This window comes from Bombus fervidus, chromosome 10, assembly GCF_041682495.2.
Source record: "Bombus fervidus isolate BK054 chromosome 10, iyBomFerv1, whole genome shotgun sequence".
NCBI lineage: Eukaryota > Metazoa > Arthropoda > Insecta > Hymenoptera > Apidae > Bombus > Bombus fervidus.
Genome location: NC_091526.1, coordinates 13,915,556 through 13,928,780, shown reverse-complemented (window position 1 = coordinate 13,928,780; position 13,225 = coordinate 13,915,556). Strand labels below are relative to the sequence as shown.

The following is a 13,225-nucleotide window of genomic DNA, read 5'->3' as shown; positions in this document are numbered from 1 at the left end:
CTCCGATAGTCCTGAAAAATGTAACTATGTATCCGCAAATATAACTATACCTTTTCTGTTATTTAATTCGACCCTACTGTTTCAAATTAATTCCAGCAGAAAAGCAATTCCTCCTGATACACCGATACGTCGGATTATCCCCCGCGCTCCTACGGACACCACCGCCACCACCACCACCACCACCACCACCAACCGGTAAATAAAGATAAGAAAGGTCTCTATCCAAAATCCAAGATCGAAGATAAACGATTCATCGCTGGATGTATGTAACGAGAGAAGTTCAAGGTCGATGCGTCCTCCAACGTCCTTGAATCCAAGCTAGTTGCTCGCATCCTCGTCGATCGTCGACGCGACGGCCGAAAACATTGAAACAGCGACGGTCTTCCGGATGTTGGCTGTGACGTGTGCGCGCTGCGCAGCCGCATCAGCACCCCCTGACCAGGCGCATCTGCGCATTTTCCAACAAAATTTCTCTCACAGGCGAGGTTCTGCCTGTCCCGGATCGTCGCGTTCGTTCCGACGGAGCAGGCTGCCGGAAGTCCAAACGGAGAAAACCAACCCCTTCGGTTGTTCACATATCGTGAGTATCTGCACGTCTTCGTTCGTTCTTCTCTGCTTTCTATCCAACGATATTTACACGCTGCGCGATATTTTTGCTCATCCAATGGACGACGTTCCTCGAATCTTGCCATTTGTTTGCAAAGGAATAGCGCCTCGTTAAGATTGTCGTCGGTTCATTTGTTTTCATCGACGTCGTCGCCTTTGTTCCGCTACTCGTTAACTTTTCGCGAAAGTCGTTGCCCCGTCCCGGTACCAAAGAACAGTTTATTCGTTCTGGAAAAATTTTATTTCGATTCTCGACCGAAGATCTTTTTATTTGTCCCTTTCAGGTCCCTTTTCTGTCCGTTTCTTCTTTTTCTTTCTCCCTTTCGATCGCATTACGAGAATTCGGCGGTATTAATCTTCGTACGCGAGCCACCGATGCGATGTTGACGAGGCTGCTCGAGGATTTAATATTTGCCGTGGAAAATCGCGAATCGATTCCTCCCAGCGGAAGACATCGACGTCTGTTGTCCTTTCTTTTCTCTAGCCACGCTCGATAATCCCTTGAGAATTTTGAAAAAAAAAAAAAAAAAAAATGGGTCGTTTTTGCTATCGAAGTATAATCATTACAACGGAGAATTGAAATTTTACATTTTAATATCTTGTATTTTTATAAATATTTAAATCATTTACAATAACGTTATTTTGCATCACACTTTATATCCACCGTTCGATATTGTCCGTCTTAAAGAATAGATTTCGTTGTTTGTTTGGTACTTTAACCCTTACCCTCTTTATCCTTAGTGTTATCATACTTTTTTACCTCGTCGTTGTGAAATTTAAAATTCGCTAAAGGATACTTACACCGCTACAAAATTTTGTTATCTATTTACTAAACGCGTTTCATTTAGCTTTAGATTTTCACACGTTTCATCTCGCGCCTTAAAATAGAACAGTTTCAAAAGTTTAAAGTTTAAGTTAACGTCACATAAAAGTTACAAAAGGGCTGCTTGAAATTGTTAAAAGTTTAAAATGTTTTGCATTCGTTTTATCGCCATTTTTTTTTTTAATAACTTGGCCACTATGAATTCTAGCTCGAAAACACGTATTAGTTTCCAAGCTTTTTCAAATAAAGCTTTATCTTTTTTTTTACCTTTGATCTTTTTGTTTCTATCAACAATTTTTCGAAGAATCGATCAATGGATATTTATATAATTCCCAAGGGAATAAAAGCATTTTAACGAAGGATGGAAAGAAACGTCTACGTTTCTCTGTTTAAAAGACGATTTCTACCGAATGTAGTTGACGAATGGAAAATTGTCGCGGTTTCAACTTCGCTTTGTAGAACACATTCATCTTTTAGGCCAGTCAAATTTTATTTTCACATTGTCACCTGAATGGGAACTATTTCTTCTATCCAGATCGAATTTCTCTTGCCTCGCTACGTCCTTGTTTAAGAAAACAGAGTTCTGATCGAACCAGGTTTCGTCGGACGGTAAATTCTACGATGTAAACTGCTTTCAACAGGTCGCGTATCACGGTCACTTTGTCTTTAGACGGGCAAACCTACCTTCGTTTCATTAATATAGAACAATGTGGAAAGCGGGGGACGTTGCCTCTTGAAGTCTGTACAAGTGTGAAAATAAGTCGCTCGTCGTAATTCAAAATATTCGATTTAGAGATCGTAAAATCAGACATTGTAAAATTTCCTAGATAACTTTTATCAAACAGCACAAAGATTCACAGGTCGATTCTTCTAACAGGTTTATTAATTATGTACAAAACGGTACGAAAAGGCGATGCCAGCCTGCAGTACACAATCCTACCGCAAACGGACCAGTTTTCGTCATCCGGGTTCCCTCAGACATCGGACAAGTCGGACTCGAGGATCATCAAGTACGTCATAGGCACGTTGATGATTCTGATCATCCTGACCTTCGTGGCGACACCGTTATTCACGGACCCGAGCGAGCAGCGGCTGTTCACCACCGCGGTGCTGGCTATAAGTCGAGTTGGGCACAACACGATAGCTAGAAACTCGTCGAGGAGTCAGGAGAAAGACGTCGCGAACGAAAGCAAAAACAGGCTTCCGGTAACGACCACGGTTTCATCTACGGAAGTTTACAGGAAGCAGGATATCGAAGACGAGATGACTACGTTGTCAGAGGCGTCGAATGTAGATGAACAAGAGTCGCAGGAGTTCACTACCACAGGTATCAAGTTCCTCGACGAAATTTATGCGATAAAAGTCAGTATGTCGAAAATTAACGCGGTAATATACGTATTAGCGTTGATTTCTAATCGAATAACGATCGAGACGATAACAGTGTTTTTTAATTTTAAAATGATTGAAACGATGAAATTTCCGTGAAATAATAACTCGATATATGTATAAGATAGATATACGACAATTATGCTTCGAGCAAGTCTAGTGTTCTATTTACATGTTAGCAAAATCTATTAAGCTATCCAGTTACAAAGTTTCAATTTCGGATCAATTTGGATTGGCAAGGCTGGCTAATTTGACAACATCTTCCGAGCGCCAATAGCTTACGTTATCTTTGAATCGACCTCCTAAAAGTTGCCCGAATGTTTTAATAAGGAGCCTGGAGCCGTAGCAAGAAAGAAATTAACAGTAGCAACGCTGCCGTTGGCTTCGCGTACCACGTTCGTCGGCATACGAAAACTTCGTTATGCAAACATTTCCGTGCAACACGATGTTAATAGAGCACTACGGAATTTAGATTTAACTGTTTCTACTGCGTGACATTTATCGTTTTTATCGCGTCCACTGTTATCGATTTTCTTCGGTCATTGTATTATAATACATACTCGGCCTTCCCTTCCATAAATCATCCTTCTGCTGCTGCTAAATAACGAAACGTTCGATAATAAGTTGCTTTATGGGGAAATGAACGTTTATTAGTAAACTAATCGTTCATTGTTGTTATCGATGAATACGATCCTCGTGTTTCCTGTATAGTTGATTCATTATCATTTACTCTGCCTAACCCTAATTGTAAACGGGTATTGGAGACATACTATCCGATAAAACGTTATTCAATCGCCATCCAATATTCGATTACCATCGCTATAAATTTTTGTAGTTTTCACCATCAAATACGCTACTTACTAAACTCACTCAATGAAAGATCCAAAAATTGTACCATCTGGTTTTTCTCTTTTTGGTACTTTCAAAGTCCGTTCGTGCGTCGTTATGTTTCCATAGAATTTAGAATTTCTCCGTAAGTAGCAATCGTTGTTGTTTAAATATTTAAAATTGTTTAATTTTTTCTAAAACCATTCTTTTTCGTCCGCTCCGTTTGTTCACAGATGCCACAACGAGTAGCACGCAACGTTCACAAACATCCACGGAATCGACGACGAGCGTCAAACAGACGTCCACGTCCACGACTACGACCACGTATATGCTACCGACGACGTGGTCGACCGGTTTAAAAACGTTAACCAGCACCCCGAGCGAAGTGACCAAGATGACGTCGAGCGCGCCAACGAGGAAGGCGAAGATGCCAAGGGTGACCTTGAAGCTCAGGGAGAACGAAACGATACCACAGATGTACATGAAGGCGGGGATAGCGTCATACAAAAAAGGAAACATCACTACGAGCGTGCTGGCACGCGGCCTAAGCCTGGAAGGGTTGATCTTCAAGACGCCAGAGGGAACGATAAACCCCTGGCCGCAAAAGTGGTTCTTCACCGACCCCTCCTCCGACTTTCGATGGAAGGTACAGTCGTCTCGACAAGTAAGTTAACGAGTAATGGCACGTGAAAAAGTACTGGTTATTTCGAGTATAAGTGGGTCGAGCTGCATACTTTGCACGCTCGCTACTAGTTTCCGATACAGCTATCAAATACGGTCGCAAGTATCGAGCCGTCGCTTGTTTTCGACAGGATTATAGAATTAGCATTACAAAGAAATAGTGTTAGAAAATTACTGACGAAAGGGTACGAAACGGTTAAACTTAAAGCAATACGTAGGTATCGAGGTACAGAGGTACAGAGGTTTAGGATTTTCTACGACTCAGTAACGCGTAGAACACTTTGAAATTCTTAATAATATCGTATACGCGTAAAATGTATCAACATATTTTTTGTTACCAGCACAGATATTATAAAATTGTTGCCAAATTATGGTACAGTGTCGCTCAATAACGCGAATTTCTACTAACACGTATTTGCGGTTTCTTATCTTTTGTAGACCGTACGACCTATTATGTTCTCTCTGCTCCAAATAGTTGAGAACTTTGCCGTTGCGGGATTTACAAGCATTGGGTGAATGGCGGGCGATTACGTCGAAAAACCACGTGAACTCTATGGCTCATTGTTAACTTTCACACCGGTCTCTTGAAAAGGCCTCCACTTTAATGTTCTCGCGTACATTTTCATATTATGTATTCTTTCTGCGTTATATTTTTATTCTTGTTTCGATATGTAACAGTGGAAGAAGAATTCGTAATAAAGATTCAATATCGAGTAGAAGAATCTCAGATAAGGTTCCTCAAGATTTCGTGCGTATCGCTTTGAGAGACACAGGGCACGAGACGTGGCATCGAATCGAATAGAAAATTTTAGGAGCATCTTTACGGGTCCCAAAGGTTAATTTATACTCTGTATAAATATTGATCGCGCCGCAGCAAAACATCTAAACCGAATGGCACCGGTGACGATCGATAAGACACGTTGGAGAATCTAACAGCATGGTTCCTTTTATATTTATGTACTACTTCCGCGGTTCCTCGGCTAGGCCGCCGTTATCTTTCCTTTTTCTGGCCGCGAGATACGGAGAAAGATCAGCGTAATCGTTTCTTTACAGACTACTTCTCGGCCGTTCTCGTCTTTCTACTTATTTTCAACGTGGTTGGTTATATCTTATCTCTTATCTTTTAATTTCTTGCTCATCGAATACCGAGTACCGGCGTTTCTCTAGCCGCTACAGATTATTCGAACGAGCTTTTTGCAGCGTGTTTTTTAAAAAAGAAAAACAAGGAACGGGAACGATCGGTATACGACAGTGCGTGGAAATTTGTAATAACGCACATTTCTAGCGGCTGCCTCGTTTTGTTCGAACATCCCTTAACGACGTAGGAACAATTAACACCATGGATGGAAATCGGTGTAAATAAACTGTAGCTCGTCTGAAATTAGTTGCTGGAAATTAGTTATTGATAAAGCGTTGGTTTTACATCGTAACACAATTTTATATTCGATATTAAGCGAATCGGTATCTAGCTACGCTGAATCATAAAAAACCCGCTTTAAACCAATATATTTTCGACCAATTAATCGTCCATAAGGTAATTTTATAAAAATATCGAATTTTATAAATTTTCATTTCGCATCAAATCTAATTTGAATTTCATTATCGGCGATTACACCGTTCAAATTCTCTCATATTTTAGTATGTTTATCGTGATTCGAGATGCAACAAACTATCGCCTTATGTAATTTTCATAAATCGCGCCAGACGCGGTTAACGCAGTGATAACGAGCACCTGTTTATCACAGCTTCCGGTTGAGGTAGCAGACACAAAGAAGCAAATCACCTGTGCGCGAAATGAGACGGTTCATTAGCTCGTTGAGGTGTGGGAGGGGGAGGGGTTATTATATAACGCTTGCCTCTCTCAACTCTTAACAATGATGGAGGATCCGAACAGCTGAAACGATCTCGACGGGTAATCGTTTCTCTTTCTCTCCATTTACGTAACCAGCTGCCACTTATTTCGATGTTTATGAATATTTTTTTCTTCTTTTACGGAGATATTTGTCTTGCGGAAGTAAGACTATTCCGTTCTACTTATTTACCTACGTAATATATTTCTATACATTACGTTTCCAACATAGCGCGACAAACGCTATTTTATTTCATTTTAAAAGAAAAAGTAATTAAATTTACTTAAAAGTATGTATATCTAGGTATTTCTTGATTTTAATATTTATCGAAATAATGTTTGTCGACGCACGATCGAAACGACGTTAAATGGAAAGTTTTTCGTTGCAATAATCGCAATTTTTCCATCTATCCCTGACATATTCCAATCGGATCGTACTTTCCGATATAGACCAGCGCTAATGACATTAAATATCAATATTCCGGCGTCGAAAACAGGTTTTCGCGATTACACGTTCGCGACGAAAGAAAGCTGTGAAAAATTAATCCCGAAGGAGTACGATATTCGATTTCGCAGATTAAACTGAATTATATTCTGCGAGAAATGTATCTTCTTAAAGGGGACGTAGACGTTATTTAAATAGGAGATTACTCTGCATTTCGAGCGCCGGACGACCCTTAGAATCAGAATTTCAAACGCGTTATCCTCGCCACTCTTCGGAGCTAAAGATCTTCTTATCGGAACACGCGGAACCAATGTTCGATTTCAATGGAAATCCCATTGGATATCGATTTTCGACGAATAATTTCTGTTAAGAATACTTCAAGGCGAATAACAACGGGAAGAAAATCTAATTTGATTATGTCCCTGTATGTAGGGGGAAGTTTCTTAGTTAAAATTATCGAATCCCTCGTGTAATGCGTGACATTTCATCCGCTGACACGGATTTTCATTTTGAACAAACGGATAACGACATTCATATTCAGAACTATCTTTTTTCTTCGACAACTTCTCAAGCATGGAACGTGTATTGGGGAGTCGTCGATTTAATAGACACGAAGCTTAAAACCATTATCATACCGAGTTAGTTAACTGGGTCAAAATTTCCGATATTGAGTTTCATGTCGTTCTGACGAATAAATTTAACGCGAAGTCATACAAGTATTTAAACGAGTATCGTTGGCGAACACGTGCGTCCATCTCTCGAAAACATCGTGCCCATTTAGTCGTTTAAACTTTATCGCGCAATCTTGGTTAATTAATCGCAGTATTCTGACGCTAATTTTGAACTACAGATTGTCGGTCATGTTCTCGAAATATAATCTCCTTTACTTTTTAAGCACCTACTTAGCTTATGTTACCTATATCCGATATAAGGAAATTGAATAACGATCCAATACTTTCACTAGTTTAGCTCAGGTTTTATACGCTCCCCTTTCAATCATTAGTAATACCGTTTAATCTTTCGTCAACTTTTCGATGGAAAAATTTGTTAAAGTAGGAATTTGACCGTCAGTCTCTCTCAGCTATTTTTACTATTACAAATGTTTCACAAACCAGTCGTATTTTTTTAAACCGATATTAGAATTATTAGCGATACGGATTAAAGAAAAGGTGCCATTATGTTATTTCACAGGGCTTAAACCAGGTGTCGAGAAGGATTTACATAATCCTGGTAGTGTTCGCAGCCTTCGCAAGCATCAGCATCTCTCTGCTGTTGTACGTGCGAAAGGCCACGAGACGCCAGCGTCAAAGCGTCGAAGAACCAGAAGTGGAGGGACAGGAGGAGGACAAATCGACTTTGTTGGGCGTCGAAAGCCAGGAAACCGAGGAAAAAGAGTAATCGTGATTCAACCATGGGAGAGCCACGTAGCTCGTAAGATTCGCATATTTTTACAACGTGTGCGTCAGTTTAGATTTAGGTACTTCGCGTGAAACACCGAACGAACCGATCATCGAGATGTTGGGAATACCGGTTAATATTTTTCGGGTTCGTTTAATCGAGCGCTGATAGCCCCGTTTTAAGGAATTGACCGATCGAATAATTATCGTTCTCTTCGTTACTAGGATTTTACTTACTTGGTTATAGTCGTTCGTGGAGAATCGATCTCGGTGATATTTTAACAAACGTAAAATTTTCTGAACGCGAGTCACGTAATTCCTACCAAGGATTTATTTTTCATAGGAAATAATTCGAGCTAAAAATCGTTCATATCGTCGAACATTTTAAAATTCGCGATATTTCCTGAAATACCCTAGCGAAGTTTCTGTCTTATAATTTGTACATACCTAGACGTGAAAAGTGAATTTTCATTGATTCCGATATGCTCGATCTAGCATCTCTGCGAAGAAGATGGTTCGAAAGATAACCAACTTTCGAAGGTTGGCTAGATGGACATTTTTCGTCGGTATACCTTCTTCTTTCTGCAAATACAATTGAGACGTAACGTGTAAAAACGACTGAAAGGAACGACGCGGCTTTCGCGTGTTCATAATCTTATCCTATTGCTAGGTTGCGCTAGCGTGTTGTGGTCCGATTAATTTTCGCCGAATTTTGTCTGACACTGCAGACTACTTACGATCATCGACTCGCGATGATAGTCTTTGAAATGTTTCTATTATATAATTTATAAAGACGTGGTATACTTTTTCGAAAGTTATTTTCATTCCTACTGATTCTACTTGATACCTTTTTCTATTTCATATGTATGTATATCGATACATATACGATATTAATATTAATATGCTTGTGTCTATACTATATTTTATTCGTGCCGTGACATCCTGCTGGATATAAAACAATTCCTCGAAAAAAAGTTTGGGAAAGGAATCGTTCTTCGCTGATGATTGGATGTTTCATAAAAATTGTAAACGAAAAGACGGCGAATATTCGTTATAAATTTAATATCGAGGTATGCGTTTGTTCGTTCATTTATGAATATGCAAACGAAAGAAACAGGCGAATTTTGTACGAGACAAATAGTTACATTCAATAGTTTATAGCGTCTTTGTGCGCTTAGTGATGATTTTTTTTTGTTTCTAACGATTGTGACCTTATTTTCTACCATCTTTTCAACATGAGTAGGTAAGTAACGATTCTCAACCATATTATATCTTTAATACTACGAGTTAGGCAATTTTTTCAAATATTTATTTGTGTGTTTATGAATATTATTCGCAAGCAAATAAAAGCATTGTCATTCGATTAGTCTGGATGTAACGTTCGGAGCAAGATGGGGACATTTCCATGAACGATAATTTTTAGATAATATGGACGTACAGGAGAAAAATCTAGGAGACGGAAGAATCTATGCGGAGAGTCGTTGAAGCAATTGTACAAAAAGATGGGCTATCGTAAAGCAATTCTAGCTTTTAATGTTCCTAAAATTACATCGGAGAAGAAGTTGGCTCTCTAACGAAAAAATTCTCAACAGATATTGAAGATAATTTCGGACCTTTCCCGATTGTGTTTTCGGTCGAACAAGAGAAAGTGTTAGTAATTCTTTCTGCCTAAATCTTTATTGCTTTCCCTACGGGATTACGATGTTCTGTTTTCACACAAATACCACACACCACCATTATACATATAGTACATATGTATAGTACATATAATACCATCATACAGCATTACAAAATGTAGTAAAATCCATATATATATACATATATACACATACAAGATCATAACTGGAACATACATCTACGATCATAACCCATACACACGTTACACATATAATAAAGAAAAATTAGTATTTTATTTAAATGAAACGGGCCTACCATTTGGTCTAACAACAATGGATATGTACAAATGGATGCGTACAATCTTTCCCCGTCACTAGGGCGTTGTCGCTACTTTTAAAATTATATTTTTGTATCTTTTTGGAAGTTAAGTTTCGGAAGTTTATTTTAATGTGTTTCGATAAACAGGTATTGATATTATATATGATATTTTTTGTAGATACAAAATCAATAAACATAGTATTCTAGAGCAATTTTGTTTTAGCATTTCCATCTTGCTGCCACAAACACCCATGCATGAAATAAAAACGAAATTCAAACTACTCATCCTTTCTCTTAAATCGAGACGTTATCTTCCATTGGATAATTCTTCGATATTTGAATATATTATAATATCTGGTACGACGAGTCGATTAATTTAAATTGACAAATTTATAATTATCAAACATAGTACATAATTAATATGTACTTGGTCGGACCATGACGTGTTAGATGCATCCTTTTTGGAATAATATGATCATGAATTTAAAAATCGTGGAAACGACTGAGAAACGTCGTTCGAACGAGAATTTTTCTTCGACGACAGAAGGGCTCCGTTTCATTACCAGTATGTAGATACTTCCTGGCTATTCTATTACATTAGTGAATCGTATGGAAACTAATCTCACAATATCAGGAAGTTCTAATGATTTTTTACAAAGTATCTTGCATATCCCCAGTACGTGTTGAGAGTCGTAAATTTATCAGAGAATTTTCCAGCTCTTTCCTACAAAAGAGCTACTAAAGAAACAAATCTATCTATCTATCTATATATATATATATATATATAAGTGAAAAACAAAGTTACGTACCTCGATGACCGATTAAGGAGACAGTTTTTAAAAAACGGATAAATGACGGAATCGTTAGAGAAACGAGCAATCTTTCTATACTATTTGTTTCGCTTATCGATCACGATCGACCGAACACGTATATTTTATTAGAGAAAGTGAAATTAAACGTTTGGTCATCTCCGGAGCGGATTTTAAACGAAATTAACCTGAGAATATATAAATATGTCATCTCGAAAGTAAGAGCTTGTTTAAGGGTTTTATAAAAGCGAAGTAGAAAATGTGGTAGAAAGATCGTAGGGTCTTGCGATTATCGGAAATTCCGACTGAGACAGTCTGATAATTTGCAAGTGAGTTTTCAGTTGACATTTCCGACATACACTTCGACGTGTTACGCCTTTAAAAAGCAATCGATATTAACGACAGACGCGTCGAAACGAATGTCAAACGTTAATGTCGGCGGTCTCCTTAATTCGGTCACACTATGTATTTGCTAAACTTTCTACACTGTGCATACAGTACACAATATGCTCCTGTATATGGCCATAAAATATTACAAATATCTGGCCGATTTTCTTCAAATGTCATTAAGAATCGCACCTTGAAATTTTCTAGCACCGATGTGCTTCGAAAATATGTTGCTTCATCTACGATCGCTGTAAACTTACTGCTACGGAAGATTGAAAATTAAGTTTCTCGAATTAACGTACGTTATTCCTCGATTCGCTTCAATTTGCGTTCGAACAAAACATCGAGAGGATCGAAATGTACAGAAGCAATCTTGCGCGCAACTATTTTTTGAAAAATTTAGAAAATCATGTATATCATTTACGTTCGATATTTTATTTCTCTATTTCATTGTACGATTCAATGAGTAACATTCGATTTACTTTTCTTCGTCCCGGTTCATAACGCAAGTTGCACGTTTCGTTAAAGCCAGGCTGTAATATTACCCGAAGATTTCTCGTCATCCATATATAATATAAATTATAGCGATCAACTCGTTTAAAGATTTGTTTCCGTATTTTTATTCGGTACTTATTTAGTTACTAACATGTTCAGATATCTTCTATGTATTACGAAAGACAGCTTCGTAACGAGAAAAAGTATTGTATTAATTTAAAACGAAAAACATGTGTGCTAGGTGCATAAAAATTGCGTAAGAAGACTGTACGTAGTTTCAAGCGCATATTTTCCAGATATATTCATATTTTAATGAATATATTAGGTAATATTGGAAGTTGCGAGTTAAAATCACGAGCTACTAATTACTCTTTGTCATCGTGGATGATTAACGATTGATCGAATTGTCTCGCAAATTGCGTTATTTGATATTAATATTAACGGAGAAACTGCGTTTTTAGCGTTATACATTTTCCCTACGGGTGTAAAGACTTTCATTAGTGAAATGTATTTCTATGTGTAATTAAATAGCGATGGCCGCAAAGCGACATCTTTAACAAAATTTAGGAGACAATCGAACGCAATGTTTTTCACGCCAATTTTTGTGCGATCCTTACAAACAACGTCGTTCAGTATTTTTAAAGCAATACACAGAGCATAAAATGTTAGTTGTTATTTAAGAAATTGATTTCTACATTTAAACGCGTTTCGATTAAACGATACTAGCTATTAATGATTTAACGATACAAGCTCAAATAATTACAAATGTTAAGCGACTAACCAACAGAAATTATTGCGTTCAAGTTTTATTTAACAGATATATATTGTCTACGCTTCTTTTTTAAATACGTAACGTATGTGTATACCGTACTGTTATATCTACGAAATCGCTACATTCCTTTAGATATCGTTAAGTTTTGCAATGCTTCCGAGTGCTTGTGAATAACGTAAACTGTTGAATAATTTTCCTCGACTAAAATTCATCCGAAAAAAAAAAGCTTACAATTGTTGCTAACGAAGAAATAAAGTTTTTGAAATCTGCGAAGAGATTATTAAATTCTGGAGGACTTTATAAAACCTGTTGCTCAGTTACCATTATTTTATCGCGAGGAACAACATCAAGATTTACGAAGAAACGAATGCAGTTGCCTTTAATAGGTGCAAGAAAGGCCAGTAACAGTAGTTACTAATTACCTAACAAGGAAAACATTTTGTTCGTTGAACATGAATGTACAGAATGATGTGTTATGCGTTGTATAAACCTGTGTTATGTGTAATTAAACATAATCATGCGATATGATCGATTATTTGATACTGATACACTAGTATACTAGAAAACGATGTTGTAAGATTTTACCGGTAGAAAATGATGACACGCGAACGGTGAACGTTCGCGATTTTCTCTGTGTCGCTTTTATTGTATTTTTTCGAATGCAATTGACTGATTTGTTAAAGATCACGGCGAATCGGTTGTCGACGTTCCTTCGTTCTCGAACCAATGAACACGCAAATAGTAAGTACACGTGCAATTCCGTACAAAGAAAATGAGAAAATAGAGAGCGAGAGCGAGAGCGAGAGAGAGAG

The 13,225-nt window shown here is 37.8% G+C and overlaps 1 protein-coding gene across 2 annotated transcripts; it reads left to right on the top strand.

Moving 5' to 3' along the window:
* The first annotated feature begins 237 nt into the window (after positions 1–237).
* LOC139991512 (uncharacterized) lies at positions 238–8,820 on the top strand. Of its 2 annotated transcripts, none has more exons than XM_072011656.1 (4): positions 238–580; positions 2,307–2,756; positions 3,877–4,289; positions 7,810–8,820. In XM_072011656.1, exons 2-4 carry the CDS (start codon positions 2,318–2,320, stop codon positions 8,014–8,016), a joined length of 1,059 nt encoding a protein of 352 aa, XP_071867757.1. In that variant the 5' UTR covers positions 238–580; positions 2,307–2,317; the 3' UTR covers positions 8,017–8,820. The 2 variants fall into 2 exon arrangements, with proteins under 2 accessions (XP_071867757.1, XP_071867756.1); XM_072011655.1 differs by having other exon boundaries at positions 3,877–4,307.
* The last annotated feature ends 4,405 nt before the right edge of the window (positions 8,821–13,225 follow it).